Source organism: Rhinatrema bivittatum, chromosome 10, assembly GCF_901001135.1.
Source record: "Rhinatrema bivittatum chromosome 10, aRhiBiv1.1, whole genome shotgun sequence".
NCBI classification, from domain to species: Eukaryota; Metazoa; Chordata; class Amphibia; order Gymnophiona; family Rhinatrematidae; genus Rhinatrema; species Rhinatrema bivittatum.
The window spans coordinates 128,262,658-128,285,458 of record NC_042624.1 but is presented as its reverse complement, the minus strand read 5'-3'; the positions used below and the strand labels follow the sequence as shown (position 1 = coordinate 128,285,458).

At 44.4% G+C, this 22,801-nt stretch overlaps 2 protein-coding genes across 2 annotated transcripts in view; one reads left to right on the top strand and one right to left on the bottom strand.

The window, feature by feature from the left end:
- Positions 1–2,102: 2,102 nt before the first annotated feature.
- On the bottom strand, positions 2,103–17,095 carry LOC115099821 (protein FAM183B-like; the record flags this gene model as incomplete). The annotated part of the gene is made up of 2 exons (XM_029617669.1): positions 16,884–17,095; positions 2,103–2,206 (listed from the first exon to the last, which is right to left on the bottom strand). Coding segments are annotated over exons 1-2 (204 nt in total), but the record flags the coding sequence as incomplete, so codon positions are not given.
- Positions 17,096–17,420: 325 nt separating this feature from the next.
- Positions 17,421–22,801, top strand: part of LOC115100207 (protein MTO1 homolog, mitochondrial-like) — an 82,625-nt gene continuing 77,244 nt past the window's right edge. The window contains exon 1 of the mRNA XM_029618526.1: positions 17,421–17,469. The gene's annotated coding sequence lies outside the window, so the exon portion shown is untranslated. The remainder of the gene's footprint in view (positions 17,470–22,801) is intronic.

Genomic DNA, 22,801 nt, shown 5'->3' with positions numbered 1-22,801 from the left:
TTCAAAGTGGATTACATTCAGGTACAGTAATTATTTCCCTGCCCCAGAGGGCTCACATTGTAAGTTTGTACCTGATGCAATGGAGAGTAAAGTGGCTTGCCCAAGGTCACAAGGAGCAGCAGTGGGATTTGAACACTGATCTCCCTGATTCATAGCCCCACTGATCTAACCACTAGGTCTATAAAATGACTGGAATGCAACAGTAAACATTAATCAGTTGTTTACTCTTTCGAAAAGTACAAAAACCAGGGGACAGACAATGAAGTTACTATGATGTGGTGAAAGCTATTAGTGTAGCTGCATTTAAAAAAGGTTTGAATAAGTTCCTGGAGGAAAAGTCCATGAACCATTATTAAAGTAGAGTTGCAGAAATCCCCTGCTTATTCTTGGGATCAGCAGCTTGCAATCTCTCTACCCCTTGGGATCCTGCCAGGTACTTGTGACTGGGTTGATGGACCCTTGGTCTAACTCAGTATGGCAAGTCTTATGTTCACCTGTGTGCTTAACCCATTATGTCCCAATGTCCTATTTAGAGGATAACTTCTAATGTCTTTTTTTTTTTTTTACTAACCGTTTGGTTGCCAATAAAAAGGCAGTTTTCTAAAATTCTAATCTTTGATTTGGTGTATTTTATTGTAGTGGTAAGATGTCAATGTTTGTCGTTGTGGTTTGAACGTCCCCTATTGTAAAGAGGCAATGCTTCTTAGGTCTTACTCTCACATCTCCATCATGTCCACTACTTTATTTATTCGTTGTAATTTATTCCCCAGTTACTTGTTCCTAGTTTATCTCCCTGTTCAATGTAACCGCATTCTTACATGCATGTTAATGTTATAATGTAAACCGAATTGATATGTAACAGTCATACATGAATTTCGGTATATAAAAATGTTAAATAAATAAATGTCCATACCATAAGACACAGGACAGTCTTCTGAAAGGGGACTGCTGAAATTGATACTATCAAAACGTTTGGATCCTTTTCATGGCTGAAAATTAATTAGAAGTTGGAGGTATTCCTGTTTTACTGACTAGAAGGACAGAACCATTCCCTCTTAAGTGGTCTTTGGACAAATTTTGCTATGGCTTATGCATACAGTGTAAGATCTTTGCAAGCATAATATTCTAGCTATTTTACAAAATTTGAAAGGAATGCTTAATAAATGGGTGACATTACCTTTATACTTAACAGGACAATGTGCGGTGGTAAAAATGGTTATTCTTCCCAAGATATTACACCGTATGCAAATGCTACCCATGTGGATAAAGAACACTGAGATAAGATGTTTTGTGTGAATGATTTCCATCTTTATCATAAGCCATTTACAGATAAATACAAATTTACCCAGGTAAACTGGCTATCTGAAATCTGTCCACCTTTTCTTCAGATAAAGGTAGGTGGGGATCAATAAATGGAAAGTAGTTGGGCTCAGAGGCAGGATTAGGCCAGAAGCAACACCTGTAATTTTGTATTTTCAAAACTATGCGTGTTTTCCAGAGAAAAGAGAGGCAATTCTCTGCGGTTACTATTTCCCGAGGCAATATATTGCTCGTTATTCAGGACAGCTTTTACTGTCTTCCTTCTCTCTACTCCATCATCTTGGGTAATTGAGCATATAAGGATCTGTTTAATTCACAAAAAAAACAAACCCTCCCAACCTGTGTCTAAGTAGAAAGCTTTGAAATAATGTAAATGCCTCTTAAGTCCCCGCAATCGTTTTGGATGTTAGCCTGCCACCCCCACAGTAAATGAAACTAAAGACGATACCATACTGGGGAATTTTCAAAAGTCTGTGGGTAGGGAAAGAACAAATACCTTACAGCTGCTCAAGCTGTATGGCTGATAGCTGGGATAGATCCTTAACAGTGTGCACAGGAATAATTGGCAGTTGGGTTTTTTCTGATGCCAACTACTATGTTAGTCTGTGCACATTCTGGTAAAAGCTTTTCCTCAGTCAACTGAATATTTAACATTTTCTTTTTGTCCCAGGTTTAAAGAACATATAATATTCTTGGTCAGCTATTTTTTTTCCTGCACAAACCCTTTGGACTTACTTGCAATTTCAATAACAATATTATTTGCCCTGTGAAAGGCGACTCACCAAAGGGGCAGTTATCCAGCCAATTTCTTGACTAGTGGTTTGAGGCTCTGTATATTTCTTAGTTGGCTCCAGAGCCACGTGATGAATCACAGACAGAAAGTTGGCTGTGGGGAAAAAACATGATCAGAACCAGGAAGGTAAATAAGGGAGGGCCTCACCACGGAGTGATACATCCTCATCCTGAGTACTGTGTGTAGTTTTGGTTGCCGCATCTCAAACAAAAACAAAATGCATTGGAAAAGGTACAGAGAAGGGTGACCAAAATAATAAAGGGTAAAGAGGTTAGATCTGCTCAGCTTGAAAGAAAAGCCGGCTGAGGGGGGATATGATAGAGGTCTATAAAATCAAGAGTGGAATAGAACAGGTAAATGTAAATTGGTTATTTATCAGTTCAAAAAATACAAGGACCAGGAGACATGTATTGAAGTTAGTAGCACAGTCAAAACAAATCTGAGAAAATTCTTTTTCACTCAACATACAATTAAGCTCTGGAATTCATTGCTAGAGGATAGGTTAAGGCAGTTAGCACATCTGGGTTTAAAAAAGGTTTGGGCAAGTTCCTGGAGGAGAGATCCATAAACTGTCATTAACCAAGCACACTTAGGGAATAGCCATTACATTACATTACATTTCTTTGATGTAAATTCTTCATCATAAACCATATTATTCTTAATGTTTTGTTACCGAATAATAATGGCACCATCTATGTAAATTATGATCTATATTTTCTTTGATATGTGCGCCCTATTGTAAACAGCTATGATGGTAAGAATAAATAAATATCACTGTGCAAGAGCAGCATGGGATTACTTATTGTTTGGGATCTTGCAGATACTTTTAACCTGGATTGGCCAGTTGGAAAGAAGACACTGGGCTGAGCCTCGATTTGACCCAGAATGGCAATTCTTATGCTCTTATGTAATATAAGAACTGCTATACTAAATGAGACCAAGGGTCCATCAAGCCCAGTATCCTGTTTCCAACGGTGGCTAATCCAGGTCACAAGTAGTCGATGTATTCCACGCTGCTTATGCCTAGGATAAGCGCTGGCTTTCCAAAGGTTTATGAACACGCTGCGATGCTAACTGCCTAATTTACTACATCATTTGGCAATGAATTCCTGAGCTTACTTGCATGTTCAGTGAGAACATATTTCCGCCAAGGACAGATAAGTACAGATCTATCCAGCTAAAATGGCAGCAACTGAATATGCGGCGCGATTAGCAGTCACCACTTAGCTGGATAACTTGTGGGCGGATGGGGAAGGGAGCTACTTATCTGCTTAATTTAGACAGATAGGTGCCAATATTTGGACTTATCCAGTTAAGTTAGCCTCTAAATTTACCCGGATAAGACTTAACCAGGGATATTCAGCAGTTAATTTACTTAGCCAGCTATGTCTGAATTTTGACTCTTCTGTAATTTCCTGCCTGGACTACTATAATTGTCTGTGTCAGAGTCGGCTCGCGCATATGTACGCCAGATTTATAACATGCGTGAGCTTCGGAGGGAACTTCCTTACCCCCCAGCCCACCTTCCCTTCCCCTCTACTTAGGACGGAGGCCTCTGGCCCTCGCCCGCTTTTTCAAGCCCCGGGGCTTTACGCGAGTCGCCAGGCCTTTTTAAAATAGGCCCGGCACGCGTAACCCTTTGAAAATCTGCCCCTTTCTTTTTTTGTTTTAAAACTTACTTTCAGCCCTAGGGCGCGCGATCCCCGGCCCAGCAGCTGTGAAGAGGCCTCTGGCCACGTCCCGCCCCTTTTGTAAAGCCCCAGGACTTCCACGTGTCCCGGGGCCTTTTGAAAATCCGGCCCCATATCGTCCATTGTGCGCAAGTGAAAATTAAGAAAAAAGGGGTGGAGCGTTGGCATGAGGAGGGAGAGCAATAGATGTGCGCATATAAACTTTAGCACAGAGACATGCATCGAGGTCTTGTAACTTTACCACTGGTATGGATGCTGTGTAAACCCTCAAACTACTCCTGGGGGAATTCTGCAAACTTTATATTGGTCAAAATAACACAATTTACATGACAGTCTTTAAGGAATCACCAACCAAATTCCGAGGCGAGAGGAGACCAGATATACTCTAACACTCCATAAATCCTAATCTCATAATTTTTAAACCCACCAAATGACAATATCATAGATCTTCAGCTCTTATTAAACCCTAATCTGCAGCCTCTCGCCACGCAACGGGCCGCAGGCTGTAATCAGCCTTCAGAGCATTTTAGTTGTAATCATCTATTGTCATTTGTCACTAATATCTAAACCCAAATGCTTTATTTTATTTTCTTAAAAGAATTATTTCCGTTATTCTATTATAATCACCGTTCTCACATACTACTGCAAGCCGCCCCTTTCCAGCGTCCCCGGAACGGCTATGGTGCTGCCTCCCGCCATGCTCCTCTCAAGGGCCTACGAGGGGTGTGCACGCGACTCTCATCTTTATTCCAACATTGGCGCGAACCTCGGGGGTGTCCCCCTCATGTGATGTCACGCCATCGGAGTATTTAGCCTGCCCTTACATGCTAGCTAATCGAGTTAGCAAGGACTGCATCTAGGACTGGATTCGGATTGGTCTCGGCCAGTCTAAGCTACTCTGCCACTTCCGTGCTGCCGGCTGGAAGCTTTTTCTATGCCCTTCGGTGGTATTGACTAACCTGGGTACCCGCTGCTTTATTTCAGGTGTTTTACAGGGATCAGGTACTCGCTCCTCGAGGCCCTGCTCTCCCTGACTCGGTGCCAGTACCATCTACTTCACCCTGGTGGAATCGCATACATACAGCTACCATCTAGTGAGTCATCTAACTCCACAGCATTGCCTTGCTGGAAAACCTACACCGGAACTCCCCTATACCAAAGGGTGAGAAGGGTGCCCTCTGCGAGGGTCCCAAGACTGCTACATCCAGACTACCTCACTACTGCCACCTCTGGTGGTACCCACATCAAGCTGTACAATAAAAGAGCTAATTCTGTGTTTATGCGTTCCTGAGTCTAGCCCAGTACTGTGGCTCCCCCACTGGGCCCTTCCCCGAGGGTTGTGGTCATCTGCTACAGTACTCAAGAATCCACCCAAACACCACTTAACCATAACAGTACGATTTTGGAATTTTTTTCTTCTTTGGTTTGGATTTCTAATTGCTGAGCAAGTGTGTTGTAGAGTCCCAAACTGCTAAGGAGGACTGAGAAATACTGAAGAAGAAAAGAGCCTCGTGCACGGGTATATGTAGTGCTGATGTCAGATTGAAATCTGACTCCGTCTCCAACTGCTATCAGGAGCCCACTATACCCATTGGTCCTGAGTCCATCTGCTATACGCTAGGACAGAAGCTTTCCAAGTTGTGTGTCGCCTGAGGTGAGCCGGGGTTGTTGCGCAAGGCCCGGTGCACGTGACACACTGGCAAGTGGGAGCCAATGCGGCCGCCGGTGGACCCTCATCCCACTGGCGGCTGAGCAGTGAAGTTTCGCTGGGCTGGGCTGTGCTGTGTGCCGGAGACACACAGCAGGAAGATCGGCAGGGGCCGTGGTGGAGCTTCGTCACCACGGCCCGAAGAAAAAGGTCGCGTTGTAAACGTGCAGGTGCTCCTCCTCCTTCCTGCCCATGCGGCCCCAGAAGAAAACGTTGTCGGAGCCGCACGGGCAGGAAGGAGGAGGAGCATCAGCCGCGTGCAGAAGAGGAGCAGCGGGCTGAGAAGAGGAGGCGGCCCGATAGTAGGGTCCCCACCGCGGATTGGCCCGCGAAGAACAGGGCCGTCGCTGCCACGGATCGGCCCACGAAGAACAAGGACGCCGCTGCTGCGGATCGGCCCACGAAGAACAAGGACGCCGCTGCTGCGGATCGGCCCGCGAAGATCAGGGCTGCTGCAGAGCCCATCCTGCAGCGACCCGTGAAGAGGAGCCCAGAGGTAAGAGAGAGGCTGAGGGCCCGTAGAGTGCGTGTATGAGATGAGTTGAGAGACTGTGTGCGTGTATGAGATGAGTTGAGAGATTGTGTGTGGGAGTGAGGACCTGAATGTTTGCAGAGACAGCATGTGAGAGCCTTTGTGTGTGAGAGAGACACAGCATGTGCCAGTGAGAGCCTGTGTGTATGAATGATTGTATGAGAGAGAGCATGGGACAGTGAGAGTCTGTATTTGAGCAAGACAGCATGTGGGAGTGAGAGAGAGCCTGGGTATGTGAGAGTCAGACAGCATGTGCAAGAGAGAGACTGTGTATGAATGATTGTATGAGAGAGAGCCTGTGAGAGTGAGAGAGATAGAAAGCATGTGAGAATGAGAACCTGACTATGTTTGAGGGAAGAAGATAGATGGAGAGAAAAGAAATAGAAAAGAAGACAATATGAAAGGAATTCGCAAAAAAATAAGAAAGGGGAGGTGGAACAAAAAAGCCTGTGACCAACCGATTAGAAAACTAAGATCAGACAGCAAAGGTAAAAAAAAAAAAATTACTTTTTAGTGATTGGCACATGTAATCTTTAGTAATGTGCAAGACCTAGCACTTTCTCTATGTGGATCTCACAATGCATGAGATCAGCATGGAGGACGTGGAAGCCCCACGGGGCCTGCACAGAGGAGGCAGCAAAATGGGCTTCAGTGCCAGTAGCAGCAATCGGCACCTCCCCAACAGCCACGCGGCAGCAGTGACAGTGGCAACAGAGGAATGAGAGAGGCTCCGAGGTTGCTGGCAAAAGAAAGAGAGAGGGTCTGCCTTTAGTGTGCATGTGTATGAATGGGAGTCTATGGCGGTGTATGTGTGTGAATGCATGGGTGCCTGCCTGAGGGTCGGTGTGGTGAGAGAATGAATGTGTGCATGCCTGGGGGATGGTGAGGGAGTGGTGTGAGAGTGACTGGGAGCCTGCCTGGGGGTCAGTATGTGTGTGTGTGAGAGAGAATGACTGGGAGCTTGCCTGGGTGTGTGTGTTTGTGTGTATGTGAGGGAGCCAGTGAGAGTGAGAGCATGAGTGTGTATGAGAAAATCCAGGGGAGTAAGAGTTTGTTTGTGTGTGTGTGTGTGTGGGGGGGGGGAGATCTGGAGGGGGAGAGTGTGTCAGTGTCTGTGAGAGCGAGAGGTTATGGTGGGTATAAGAGCATGAATGTGTATGTATGTGACAGTGTGTGTGAGAGAGAGAATGGACATGTGAGTCTGTGTGAGAGAGAGAGGATGACCTAATCCTGGACAATATCAGGGTGACTGGAAATCAAGAGCTCCCACGTATGGACAGCAGGGGCTTTTTAAAATCCTTATTAGTTTTAATTATTGGGTGTTATTTGATATATGTGCTGTTTTGAAATATTTATTGGTGTTGGGAAATTGTAAAAAATGTATATGATTTTAATTAATAGAAATTCTATTTATCAGTAGTTTTAAAATATTCTTTTATCAGTATGGTTTTACTATTATAACTGATGCTTTATGTTTGATTTTATTTGTTTTATGAGGAATGGTGGTTCTGTTTTTCCATTGTTAATACACAGAGTCTGGCTTCTTGGGGGTTTCCATTTCAGTTTTTGTCTAATTTGTGCTCCTTTATTTTGTATTTGGTGAGGGTCTGTCTCTGCTCTGTGTGTGTGACCATGATGAGAGATTCTGCTAGCATAGGGATCTATAGCAATCGGGTTTGTTTTGTTTCCTCAGTAGGTGGTGTATTGGTATTCTAGGACCCAGTATAATATTTACCCTTGCTTTTTCACAGGTAGGGTTATTGTTTGAGTCCTTGGTGTTATTACTGTTACGTTACGATGGGATTGCAGTATAGATTTTGAGTGTCTTTTTTGCGGGGTTTTGTGTTAGTTCACAATGTGCCTGGCAGTGGAAGGTGTTTGTGCTGCTGTTACTGTGAGGTGACACCAGAATTTGAAAATATCTTTTAGTATGATGAACTGTAAGGGAAACATCCAAGCTCCATTGTTTGGGGTGAATTTCCATGGATGCACAGAGTTACAGAACTGGAGGTGCAGGATTTATATTGACATTCTGTCCCTTCCTGTATATTCCAGACTTCACTCTCATAGCCATATAGAATTAGTTGAATGAGGCTATCAAATAATTTTATAGTGTGAAACTGGCCAGCTTTTTAAAATTACGCAGAAGACCCTTTGGACTTTCTTATTAACACCAAATATTCAAAAGCTGTGTTCATCCCATCAAGCTCATATATCTCATTAAAGAGGTAAATTGAATAACACAATAACTTTGTTTTATTATTCTTATTCATAAATTATAACAATAACATTAATCTTGGAATATTATATATTTTTAATATAAATGAAAGGTTTTCACAAGATAGGTTGTGTCGTGAAACATTTTATTATGTATATATTTAAGGAAACATACATAAATTGTCAAAATACATTTCGTTCGTTTAACCTTTAACCTCTGGTTTGCTAGTAGACTGAATTACTGTGTCACGAAATTATGTTTGTCTAAAGTGTCACCAGCATGAAAAGTTTGGAAAGCTGTGTGCTAGGAAATAGTACTATGTGGCAGCTCAGCTCAGTGCTATGTTACAGTGCGAATCAAGGACTGGGTACGTATAGCGGGGGACCCTCCGCTGGACGTCCGTGTGGGACGGAGGTTTCTCTCCACATTCTCATCTAATTCTGGAGCCATGGAGGTTACGTAGGAGGCGGTTGGTGGGACATAGGTGATTCTACCATCACACCTCGTTTTTGTTTACTAAACAATTTAGTCCAGGTCTAGAGGCTGGGGTGATAGCGTGCTGGACCATGCTGGACCAAGCTGGGGATGACCGGATTAGGACAACTTTGGGATGGTAATGATTTTATTCCTTTCGTAAACTCGCAACATATCAGCTGTCTCAGAGCGCTAAATTCTCCTATAATCAATTGGTTCACTATTTTTGGGCTGAGAAAATTGGGGTGGATCTGAAAAAAGGGAAAACCCTCTTAGCAGGCTTTTGTGATCAAGCGGTTTATATCTAAGATTTATGAGCTATTAAAGGGTGGTGACCATAAAGCATAAATTTCAATGGGCATGGGAGAAGGATTTGGGAGAATCTTTGGAAGACAGTGTTTGGGATCCGTATTTCTTAGCCACTAGTAAGCGGTCAGTTTCAGCCTTGATGAAAGAGAATGGGTACAAGCTCTTATACAGGTGGTATCTGACCCCATGTTTCCTCATTTAAGCAATCAGTGTTGGAGGGGGATGTGGCTCCAGGGGGCTCCTTTTACCATAGGTTGTGGGATGAAATCCTGGATTTGGTGCACATTTCTGTCTGTTGAGTATATTGGCTGAGGTAGGGCATGAGTTCCAGCAGCGCTTGGTGTTGCACATCCTTATTGCCACGGTGTGGCAGCTGTATTTTCTCGGCTTGGGAAGGTATACTATTTGGGAAAACTTACGGCCCTTCGCCATGACATGCTACACTGTTTTGAGAAAGGGGGGGGGAGGTGGCAGTGAGGATCGAGATTGTCGTTTTCTTTGGGTTTCCAGTGTAGTATAGGGAGGCGGGATGGTCGCAGGGGGGGTATAAGGTTGAATAATGCAGTCTATGTGAAGTACTTGGTATGCTGTTATTTATTGTTTAATTACTGTAATGCACTTTTTCTAGGACTCCCAAATACAATAAGACCACTTCAAATTCTACAAAAACACAGCAGCGAGAATACTAACTGGAAAAAGAAGAAGAGACCATATAACAAACTCTGGCTGAACTTCACTGGCTACCCATAGAACAAAGAATAAAATACAAAGCCCTATGTACCATACATAAACTAATACATGATGAAAAAAGCAGACTGGCTAAACACTGCACTACGGGTACACGTCCCACACAGGAACCTTCGTCCAGCAAACAAAGCTTTCTTAACCATTCCCTCAGTCAAGACAGCGAGACTAACCCAGGTAAGAGAGGGCATTGTCTTTAGCAGGACCCACACTCTGGAACACAATGCCTTTGGAGACCAGATTACAGAGAGACCCCAAATCATTCAAGAGAGGTCTAAAGACATGGCTTCTTAAACAAGCCTTTTATAAAGAGACCGGAGAACAGAAAATACACTGGAATAAACAGAAGAGCACCAGCACTATTCTCATAAATGTGCATTATAATATTTTAACAAATTGAGTACACAATGAATGTAATAATATAACAGTAAATGTGATTTTTTTTTTTACCTGTAAAAGTACCTTCTAGGTACACCTGGCCAGAACCTACATCACTAAACATTTGTACGTATTTTTATGATTTAATGTAAGCGAAACTTAATGGCACCTGTTAGAACGTACTATAGTACGCTTACTCCAAACTTACTTATGTGCCTACATGTAAACCGTTGCGATGGTATATAACTTAGCGATGGTATAGAAAAGACTTGAAATAAATAAATAAATAAAGATTTTCAATTTTGTTTTGTGCTTCTAACATAGGGCATGACTTCTTTCAATTGTATTGTTTGTCTTTTATTCCATGTTGTGGAATGTATGTTTTACACAATTGATGTTGTGATAAGTCTGCTAATAAAGAATTAATTATAAAAAAAGAAAGGCCCTCAAGAATCTTTCTCAAAGCTTTTCCACCCCAGTTAATTTATCTAATTTTAGCAATTCTAGCAAAAACTGTCTGAGGATTTCAGTGTCTTGTCCACAAGAGCTCCAGGATCCTTTTCCTGGGTGGCGACTCCCAATACAGAACTCAGCATCTTGTAACAATCTCCCTCACTATGGACTACTCTAGTAGAATTTGCTTTCTGCTCCTCAGAGTTTGTATGCAGTCTCTTTCCAAAATTCCATGCTCTGGAGAATCCCCGTTTATCAAGTTTGGGATCTCAAATAACTATGTATTGTTAACATTTTTATGGAGCAATCAGACCATGGCAAATACCTGTAATTCACAGGAGAAGAAGTTTTCTCTAAGCTTTGTAAGGATTTTTTTTTTGTTTTTTGTTATTCATTTCATTGGCCTTCAGGAAGCAAGATTTGTTTTGTTTTTTTAATTTTGTTTTTCCATTTTAGTTAATGTTAAATGGCTTTTCGTTCACTAAAAGAAAGGGAAAACAAACAATGTTGTAATAGCATGCTTTTGGGCTGAAATGTATGTGTACAAAGTACACACAGACTTCAGGTTGAATTTTCACAGTGAACTTGCGCACATACACCCACTTTGAAAATGAAGAGGACTGCGTGTGCAGGGAAGTATAAATGGGAATATTTACGTGCATACTTTCAAAGATCAAACATATATGCATAAATGAATTCCCCGCAGGATAGCCTCTTTGCAGTATACACAAAAGCAAGCACAACATTTCTTCCACAAACAACTCCCAGGGTCATTTCAAAAAGCCAATTCATGCACGTAAAACAACATTGTATGCACATAAATGCTTTTGAAAATTGCCCCCAATAAAAGCAGGAATCAGAGAGGGTTAAATAGTTACAGGGAGAGAGAGAAAAGGGTAGTAGAAGGAAGATTTGAGTCCAATTGTAGCAGAATGGATACAACAGGTTTAAATGCAGAGAGCAATAAAACGAGCCAATCACTACTGCTTACCATCTGCAGTTCTTCTAGATTATCATGCCAAGACATGGGCTTCCCAGTGACAGAGATGAACTAGAAGAATATCAAGAGAATACAGGTAATTCACAGAATTGACAAAAGTCAGTCCATATACTCTGTAATAGAGGAACTTGACAATTCATTGCAGTCAGTGCTTATATTCAGAGCACACATTATTAAACAAACTCACCATGGCTCAGATGTATGAAAGGGTTTGGCCCATTTTGTGTCCCTGGGAAAAATGCTTCATACATTGGCTCTGTAAGGTCTAGTGTTACCGACTGCACACTTCAAAAACTTCCCCAGCAGCGTGAGCTTGTTTATTTCAGGGACGCGGCCATTTTATAACATACGCCACATATATGCTCTGAACGTGCACACGTGCATGCAATTTAAGTGGACGCACGCCTATGGCTCAAAATGCCACTTCATCATGTAAATGGGACGATTGCAGACGCCATTACCAGTTCACCCGGGTAAGGAATAGGACCTTCCAAACCACCCTAGTTTAATAGCACTCCACTTATCCGTCAGGCCCCCCGACCCTGACGCACGCGTAAGTATTTATAAATCCAGGAGTGTCCAGGCCCCGCCCACACCCCTTCTTCCCGTCAGCCCCGGACCCTGTCGCACGCGTAAGTATTTCTAATCCAGGAAGGTCCAGGCCCCGCCCACACCCCTTCTCCCGTCAGCCCCGACCCTGGCGGCACGCGTAAGATTATTTATAATCCAGGAGTGTCCAGGCCCCGCCACACCCCCCCTTCTCCCGTCAGCCCGACCCTGGCGCACGCGTAAGTTATTCTTATAATCCAGGAGTGTCCAGGCCCCGCCCCACACACCCTTCTCCCGTCAGCGCCGGACCCTGGCGCACGCAGTAAGTATTTATTAATCCAGGAGTGTCCAAGGCCCCGCCCCACACCCCTTCTCCCGTCAGCGCCGAACCCTGCGCGCACGCCGTAAGTATTTTATATCCAGGAGTGTCCAGGGCCCCGCCCACACCCCTTCTCCCGTCAGCCCCCGACCCTGGCGCACGCGTAAGTATTTATAATCCAGGAGTGTCCAGGCCCTGCCCACACCCCGCCTTCTTTTTTGAACTTTTCATTTGTGCGTGCAGGAGATACGTGTGTACTCGGGTGGCTTCTAAAATCCGCTCAGCGCGTGCCAGCCCAGCATATTTCCTTCTTAATACTTACATTGTGCCAAAGTTTACTTCCTTTTGAGAGTCATAGGCATGCGCGATGTCCAGAGAGGCAGTCCATACGTTCCATTGTAGCTCCAAGGACATCCGATAGTACCAAGCTGCGAGAAGGGGAGCTGTTGTCGGTTCTACCCAAATCGACAAAATGGTCCGACAGGCCAATAGCATCACCATAGGCCAAACTTTGCCTTGGAAAGGGGAAAAGGCAGAGACCCCACGAGAGGGTGTGTCAGCACCATAGGACCTGTATGCAGAGTAGGGATACCGGTACACTGAGAAATAAAACTTGCAGTACTTGGGTCCAGAAAGGGTGAACGGTTGTACATTGAAGAAGACGATGCAGCAACGTACATTCCTCCTTGCCGCATTTGATGCAGAGCGGAGAGTCTGTGAGCCCCATTCGGAATCGACGAACATCATCATAATACACAAGATGGATAAGTCGGAATTATAACTCCCGGAGCCCAAATCGGGTTCTGTGCGTGTAGAGACTTAAACCAGCGCCTCAGGTGGTCAGGAGTCACGTCAATGTCTAGAATAGCCGAACACCGAGACGCCAAATGATCAGATGGTCCCGACCCTTGTAGCCCACTCCAAGTCGCTTCCAAACAGTGATAGTATTAGCGCGACAAGCCGTCTCAAACACTTTTGTGGCAAATAGAGTTACCGCCGCCAGTTCCTCTGGAGTCCAATGGAACACTTGTATGTAGTGTCGAACTTGCAGGTATCCAAAGAAATGTTTGGGAGAAAGTGTAAAAGTTCTGGCTACAGTTTGGAAATCTAACAGTTCGTGAGTTTCAGGGTCAAACATATGGAAAAGATATACTACCCCATTAGCCGCCCAGTGTTGAAAAAGACCCCTGCAGTCAACGCCCGTAGGCCTGCCTGTTGCAGCTGGAGAAGAGAGAGAGGGGATCAGGAAGCAGCCATGCTATTCAACAGACCCGCAAAACAGTAGCGATATTGGTCAACAAGCCATCCCCCCCACAAACCTCATTGACAGCCACATTGTAGACCCTAAAATCGGGCAGCCCATAACCATACCTCCTCCTTAGAGTGCTCCAGAACAGCGTACTTTATACGTTGCCCTCTACCCTTCCAGATAAACCTAGATAGGGCCCCCACGCAGGCACTGTATATCCCGAAACCATGAGGCCAACAATGGTAACATGTGCAGAGGTATAGGAGTCTGGGTACAATGACTCATCTTTAACAGCGCACATCTACCAAAAATACTCAGTGGGAGGGGGCACCAAGCTGTCAGCTGCGTAAGAATTTTGGTAATCCATATCTGCAATGGTTAAGGTCATATAAACAGTATAGATCCCTGGATATCCAAACCCCCAAATATCAGAGCCTCCCGGGTGCCCACACAAATGGAAAGGGGTCTTGCCAGGTGACCGGCAGTCGCGAGTCCAAGGCTAACGCTTCGGACTTGGAGTAATTGATTCTCAGACCCGCAATCTCCTTAAATTGATCAAAAATATTGATAATAACAGGCACACTCCTGCGGGGCCGCCCAACAAATAATAGTATGTCATCCGCAAATAGTGCTATCTTTAGAGGATGACCACTAAGGCTAAGCCCCGAGAAACCTTTTTGGCCCGTAATCGTGTGGCCAAAGGTTCAATGGCCAGCACAAATAAAGGGGGGAGACAAAGGGCATCCTTTGTCACACTCCGCACTGGAGCGCAAAGGAGTCTGTAAGAGCTCCATTGATCAAGATTCTAGCACTGGGGTTTTTTGTACAGGGTCACAAGCCAAGTTACAAATGTTCCGATAAAGCCATATTGACTCAATGCCCAAAACAAATAATCCCAGGACACAGAGTCAAATGCCTTCTCCGCATCTAAACTCAAGATCATGGCCTCTTCACAGGAGTGTTCCCTTGAAGGGCATCCTTGTGAGTCTCATTTTGGAGGATGTGTCGGTCGACCAGTTACGGAGCCAGATTTGTCTTCTGGCTTGCCACGGCGGATGACACTCCTCTAGCTGCTGTGCGTACCAGATCAGAAGCAGCGGTCCGCGAGGAATGACACAGCTGGTTCCAGGGCCTCCCCAGGAGTGTTGTTCCTGGTCTGTGCTAAGCAGTCGCGTGTCACCAAGGCACAGCAGGCCGCAATCTGTAAAGACATAGCGGAGACGTCAAAGGACTGTTTGAGGATAGATTCCAGACGTCTGTCTGAGCATCCTTGAGTGCTGCTCCTCCCTCAACTGGGATAGTAGTGCGCTTCAAGACCACGCAGGACCATGGCATCCACTTTCGGACATGCCAGGAGATCTTTGGCGGCTGGGTCCAAAGGAGAGGGTACGTGGCTGCCAGAGCCTGGCCCCTTTGAATGTGGTTTTCTGGGGCATCCCATTCCAGGTCAATTAGTTGCTGGACGGCTTTAATAGTGGGAAATGGCGGGAGGTCTGACGGAGTCCCACTAATAGTGGGTTCGTCTTAGGTTCCCCCGAGGCACTTGTGCCCGGGATAGCAAGCTCTTTTAAGCTTTGTGTGACCAGGTTTGGAAGCTTGTCCTTGGTGAAAGCAGCGTCTCATGGTTCGGTGGGGCTCTGTCCCCGGAGGGAGTTCCCCTTCCTCCAGGGGTACTGAATACTCATCTGAGTAGTCCGTTGTCCCCGAGGGTGGGGCTTCTGGGCGGTGAGATCACTTCCCTGGGCATAGAGGGTCCCGGCATGTTGAGGTCCTCTGGTGGAGCCTGTGGCCGTATTATAGGAGGTCCCAACTGCATGTGGACGAAGGTATGCAGACCTTTGAAGAATTCCACCCAGGAGATAGATGCTGGGTCTAGACTAGGGTGTGCTGTGTCCCTGGGGAGCCCCGTTTGAGGGGGGGTCCCGCTGTGTAATGCTGGATCCGGCGTACTGCTCGAGAAGCTGGAGCCCGGTAACGGCTGGGGAGGGCCATGAGTTGGATCCCCTAGGGCCTCTTCGCACTGTATACACAGGGCCGTGGCCTCCTCATGCTGTGCAGCTCTATTGAGGCATGCTGAGCAAAGGCCTGAGCTTTGAGTTTATTTTTCCGGTAGTACCATGGCTTGTGCACGTAAAATACAGATATGCGCTCCGTTGTGCGTCGAAGTTGTGCGTGTAGAGTTGGTGCGCGCTCAGGATCGAAGTTATGCGCCCGGCCCAGTAAGCGCGTGGCTATGCGCGTCGCTTGTGCGCACGATATTTGGGAGTGCGATGCTGTGCGCACCAGATGTCGGGGGTTAGTTCCCCGCCGAGGGTCGGCCACCAGACTGAGGCTTACCTCCGAGGGATCACGGAAATCACCTGGGAATCTCAACTGGGGGAGGGACCCAATGGTGTCACCGCAGGAGAGTGGGGCTCGTCTGTAGAAGGTAAGATTTCTTATTTTGGTTTTCTTTGTTAAAATTACTCTAACGCTGTACGAACGTACATAGAGTCCCTAACTGCTATGGAGACGGAAAATACTGATGAGCTGCACTTCCTGCAGGGGTATATGTACTAGGGCTGATGTCAGATTGAAATCTGATCCGTCGCCAACTGCTATCAGGAGTACACTATACCCATTGGTCCTGAGTCCATCTGCTACACGCTAGGAAATGTCATAATGCCTATGTATCGCTCCATGGTGAGACCACACCTTGAATACTGTGTACAATTCTGGTCGCCACATCTAAAAAAGATATAGTTGCAATGGAAGAACATACAGAGAAGGGCGACCAAATGTTAAAGGGGATGGAAGGCTCCCCTATGAGGAAAGGCTGAAGAGGGTAGCATGGGATCTCTTAGTGTGGAAACAGGATGCTGGGCTTGATGGACCCTTGGTCTGACCCAGTATGGCAATTTCTTATGTTTTATGTTCAATTTAGGCCCCTGTTTTTGGCTGAGAGGAGGCACCTAACTTTAGGGATCTAAAACTGAGGATCCTAAATTTAGGACTGTTATGCTTCCCTAAGTTTAAGTAACCTAAATGCACTTAATTAAATAATATATGGTTTTTGCTTTTTCATGCTAGTTAGTACATCTGTATATCAATGGGATAAGCTGTGCAAGTGACTGGATCGCCTGGCTGGCCTCGGGCGGCTCTCTTACCTTTGCGGAAGGGATTGATCTTGTATTCTGTTAAGAGTTTCTGGCACTGCAGCTCTTTGCGGATTGTCTCGCGGTGGATTGCCAGCTGATGAAACTTCATCTTTTTTCTGCTTTCTCACGTGCGCCAGCTGCGGGCCGGGCCGTCATCCTCAATGCAGTTGCTCTCCTTTATTACCTAATTTGCTCTTGCAACCCTTCCAGGGACTTGCCCCCGGCCGCTTCCCCAACACCTCCGAAGCCTGCTCTCCTCGCTGCCAGCCACTTCCTGAACCCCTCCGGGAAGCCGCGCTCCTCACTCCCAGCCCGCAGCCACGCTGGATTCACTCCTCGCCAACTTCCTGCAGCACCGGAGAACTTTGTTTTAAGTTTTCAGTATCCGAGAAACAGCAGAGCCTAACACAGAGACTTCTGATTGGCGTAAACAAATACACGCGCCACGTGACCTGCCAGTAACTGAGCTTCTGATTGGGCCGAAGGGATGGCTTGTTGTCCCGTTAGCGCGGCGCGCGTGCTGGGATTGGCTCCTCTTCACTTCCGCTTGGCTACGCGCTTCTTATCCGTAAAGCTTCCGGTGCTGGCGCTCAGGGTAAGCTCCTGCCGCTTCTTACCGCAGTACAGCGCAAGTTCACTCTGGGGAGCCCCGCGCCTGCCAGGGACCAACCCCCCAAAAAAGAAGCTGTAAAGGGCTCGGCCTTCCCGAGGATGCGACATCACAGGGTGATTGGGTGGAGTCTGGGTAGCGGGTGGCTGAAGGGAGATGAATAGGCAGAGGTTTGAGAAACATCTTACTCTGAGCAGAAAACTGTCATGGAAAAAGAAATGTGTCCGACAGTGGCCACTTGGCGTCACAAACACCCAGCAGATGCCATAACGTATATCTAATCCTTGTTACTCCCAGGGAGAGCAACAGCTTTTTTTAGTCTACCTGGCTACCAGTCTGATCGATGCAATATTTGTGTAGAAAACACGCGTCCAGCCACTGCTCCTGGGCCTGACATGCAATTTTTAAATGAGGGGTGGTGCTGAAAAAGGACTGGGTAAATGTATCATCGGGTCAGAGAGATAACGTTCCTGGATGGAATAAACGATAGCTTTATGGAGCAATTGGTTCAGGAACCGACGAGAGAGGGAGCAATTTTAGATCTAATTCTCAGTGGAGGCACAGGACTTGGTGAGAGAGGGGTAACGGTGGTGGGGCCGCTTGGCAATAGTGATCATAATATGATCAAATTTGATTTAATGACTGGAAGAGGAACAGTGTGCAAATCCAAGGCTCTCGTGCTAAATTTTCAAAGGGAAACTTTGATAAAATGAGAAAAATTGTTAGAAAAAAACGGAAAGGAGCAGCTACAAAAGTAAAAAATGTCCAAGAGGCGTGGTCATTGTTAAAAAATACCATTCTAGAAGCACAGTCCAGATGTATTCCACACATTAAGAAAGGTGGAAAGAAGGCAAAAACAAGTACCGGCATCGTTAAAAGGGGAGGTGAAAGAAGCTATTTTAGCCAAAAGATCTTCATTCAAAAATTGGAAGAAGGATCCAACAGAAGAAAATAGGATAAAGCATAAACATTGGCAAGTTAAATGTAAGACATTGATAAGACTGGCTAAGAGAGAATTTGAAAAGAAGTTGGCTGTAGAGGCAAAAACTCACAGTTAAAAACTTTTTTAAATATATCCAAAGCAGAGGCTCATATGAGGATAGCACAGATTTGAAGCGTTCGAATTCTCAGCTCTGGTTAAGTTTAACTTTGTATTGATGCCTGCGAAAAGGGAAGGTAAGGGTCTTTCCTTCAGAGCCCCTGCCCTCCCCCTATTACAGCTTGAAATAGACCACTTCATGAACAGCTGGCAAATGAAGGAGCCAGTGAATCCGCTAAGCAGCCCCCCGGGGGGAGAACGGGCGGTTCTTTTGGACGAGGCTTCCTTAAGTCCAGACCAACGTTTGCCTCCAGTCCAGCGAGGAGTAGACTGAAACGCAGCTGAGTCACCCACCAGAGAAGTGGTTTTGTTCTGCAGCGAATGAAGGAGCAGTTTCCGTATCCAATTGGAGGGGAGAGGCCCAGAGGAGGTGGCCTCGGATGAGGCCCTCCCTTTGGAAGAGTCAGCTGCAGATTCTGCAAGTATACAACGAGTACCCCCCCATTCGGGACAATTTGGGGAATTTCAACCCTCTCTATCCAGGCCTGAGACGGTAACTTTGCGAGCTTTATGGGATTTGGTGAGTGGCTTTAAATGCAACTGTGAACAGACTTGAAGGTAACATTGATGCCGTATCTATAAATTTTCAACAGCAGTTTCACGGAGTGCAACAACAGGTGAATGACGTGACTAATCGGGTCCAGAAAGTTAGAGGAAAATGTTTAAAATTATACAATCCCTAAATGCAGTTGTAATAAAGATCAGTCAATGAACTCAAGAAGATTGGAAATGTTAGAAAATAATGCTAGACATCTGAATGTTAGAATTCTTAATTTTCCAAAAATTGCTGGAGAATTACCCTATGTTACTGTAAAGAAATTTCTAGTAGAGGCACTTGGATTTTCTGAAAATAATTTGTTTGTCTATTAATTCTTGTTCTTTGTAAGAAAAAGAGCCTCTCAAGGTTGCGGTTTCAATCCCAGCTAATCTTACTAGTTTCCTAGAAAATTCCACTCTAGAGGTTATGGAGAGAGATACCTTAATAGTATCTTTTATAACAACTAAATAAATAAATAACTACAGATATTAGTAAGTTAATGAAAATTATTTTCAGAGCTATCCAATATCCTATTTTGGACAAAACGTTAAGATTTTTCCAGATCTTGCACCTATCACTCGTATTAAAAGCGAGAGTTTCTTGCAATGAAGCAGAGGGTTATCTTCTATGGGATTTTCTTTTCTTCTTAAATATCCTGTCAATGCATTTTGAAGAGAGAGAATGAGTTATTTAGTTTTACCAAAATAGATCAATTGCGTCAATCACAGAGGCACGAGAGCAACAACCTCTTCCCCAGTATCGCAAAGTTAATAAGACATGAAATATAATCAGCTGTGGGTATGTGCTTATTACCTATATATGTAAAAGATTTTCCAATTTACTCCCCATATAGGTTTGAGTCTCAGTTATGTCTTATGTTCTATTGGTTAGTTGCTTTATTACAAACTGATATTAAAGATATTTCAGCTCTATTTACGTTTAATTAGTAATATGTTTTTTGTTTTTTCTTTTTCTTAAGTAAAAGAAGCTGAAATTTAATGTTACAGTTTCAATGTCAAGTAATTGATTTGATGTAATTGCTGATTTGTAAATTTGAAAATCAATAAATAAAGAATTAAAAAAAAATATTTCCTGAAGCAGAAATGTCTGTGAGGGAGTCAGTTGGACCATTAGATGGAGGAGTTAAAGGGGCAATTAGAGAAGATAAGGCCATCACGAAAAGATAAATGATTTTTTACCTTCGGTGTTTACTGAAGAGGATGTGGGGATGGTACCCGTAATGGAGAAGGTTTTCATGGGTAATGATTCAGATGGACTGAATCAAATCACGGTGAACCTAGAAGACTGTGGTAGGCTGATGACAAACTGAAGAGTAGTAAATCACCTGGACCGGATGGTATACACCCCAGAGTTCTGAAGGAACTAAAAATGAAATTTCAGACCTGTTAGTAAAAATTTATAACTTATCATTAAAATCATCCATTGTACCTGAAGACTGGAGGATAGCAAATGTAACCCCAATATTTAAAAAGGGCTCCAGGGGCGATCCGGGAAACTACAGACCAGTTAGCCTGACTTCAGTGCCAGGAAAAATAGTGGAAAGTGTTCTAAACATCAAAATCACAGAACATAGAGAAAGACATGGTTTAATGGAACAAAGTCAGCATGGCTTTACCCAGGGCAAGTCTTGCCTCACAAATCTGCTTCACTTTTTAAAGGAGTTAATAAACATGTGGATAAAGGTGAACCGGTAGATATAGTATACTTGTATTTTCAGAAGGCGTTTGACAAAGTTCCTCATGAGAGGCTTCTAGGAAAAGTAAAAAGTCATGGGATAGGTGGCGATGTCCTTTCGTGGATTGCAAACTGGCTAAAAGACAGGAAACAGAGAAGGATTAAATGGACAATTTTCTCAGTGGAAGGGAGGAGTGGACAGTGGAGTGCCTCAGGGATCTGTTATTGGGACCCTTACTTTTCATATATTTATAATGATCTGGAAAGAAATACGACGAGTGAGATAATCAAATTTGCAGATGAGACAAAATTGTTCAGAATAGTTAAATCACAAGCAGTTGTGATAAATTGCAGGAAGACCTTGTGAGACTGGAAAATTGGGCATCCAAATGGCAGATGAAATTTAATGGGATAAGTGCAAGGTGATGCATATAGGGAAAAATAACCATGCTATAATTACACAATGTTGGGTTCCATATTAGGTGCTACAACCCACGAAAGAGATCTAGGTGTCATAGTGGATAACACATTGAAATCGTCGGTGCAGTGTGCTGCGGCAGTCAAAAAAGCAAACAGAATGTTGGGAATTATTAGAAAGGGAATGGTGAATAAAACGGAAAATGTCATAATGCCTCTGTATCGCTCCATGGTGAGACCGCACCTTGAATACTGTGTACAATTCTGGTCGCCGCATCTCAAAAAGATATAATTGCGATGGAGAAGGTTACAGAAAAGGGCTACCAAAATGATAAGGGGAATGGAAAAACTCCCCTATGAGGAAAGACTAAAGAGGTTAGGACTTTTCAGCTTGGAGAAGAGACGACTGAGGGGGGATATGATAGAGGTGTTTAAAATCATGAGAGGTCTAGAACGGGTAGATGTGAATTGGTTATTTACTCTTTCGGATAATAGAAAGACTAGGGGGCACTCCATGAAGTTAGCATGGGCACATTTTAAAATAATCGGAGAAGAAGTTCTTTTTTTACTCAACGCACAATTAAACTCTGGAATTTGTTGCCAGAGGATGTGGTTAGTGCAGTTAGTATAGCTGTGTTTAAAAAAGGATTGGATAAGTTCTTGGAGGAGAAGTCCATTACCTGCTATTAAGTTCACTTAGAGAATAGCCACTGCCATTAGCAATGGTTAAATGGAATCGACTTAGTTTTTGGGTACTTGCCAGGTTCTTATGGCCTGGATTGGCCACTGTTGGAAACAGGATGCTGGGCTTGATGGACCCTTGGTCTGACCCAGTGTGGCATGTTCTTCTTATGTTCTTATGAAGTGTCCCTGTTTTCTGTGAGGCAAAGTTAGGTTCCTTACTCCACTCTGGGTTTTCTTTTTACTATTGGGAACCAAACGTTGATAGACCCAAGAAAGGAGTGAAACTGGAATATAATGAGGACTCATACTTTGGGTCTATAGATTCCCAAGAGAGATGTAGTGGTTGAAAGGCAGTTAGAGTTTTGAAAGAGAGCGAGTTCCTCCAGTAGGAAGGGCCAACTCTTCCATGGTTAGGTCTTTTCCATAAAAAGGATCTTCTTTCTTAATTTCTCACACCCCATGGATTTTGTATTTGATGGAGGATAGCAGGAGAAAGCTGAAGATCTACTTTTGCTCAGCATCAGAAACTTTCTAAAGCCTTTTCCCTATATAAGGCAGTTAAGATTTTAACGGATCTGGATTGGGTATCTCCAGCATGATGATGTGTGTCCTATCACCAAACAGACTACCAATCTAGTGAGAGAAGGCACAGCCTTACAAGGAATTGGAAGTTTGTGTCCGTTCTCAAGCAGGCACTGAAGCTGCTAATGTGGCCCTTCAAATAGCAGCCTGTAGCTATTTTATAGCCAACTTGGGCTTGTCTCAGTGCCTGTAGGAAAGGGGCTCTGTTTTTCAATAGTGAGAGTTTGAATGATGGAGCCTGGTGCTGCAGATATGACTGCTTGTTTTCTTAATTATTTACCTTGTGGTGCTACAGAAGAAGG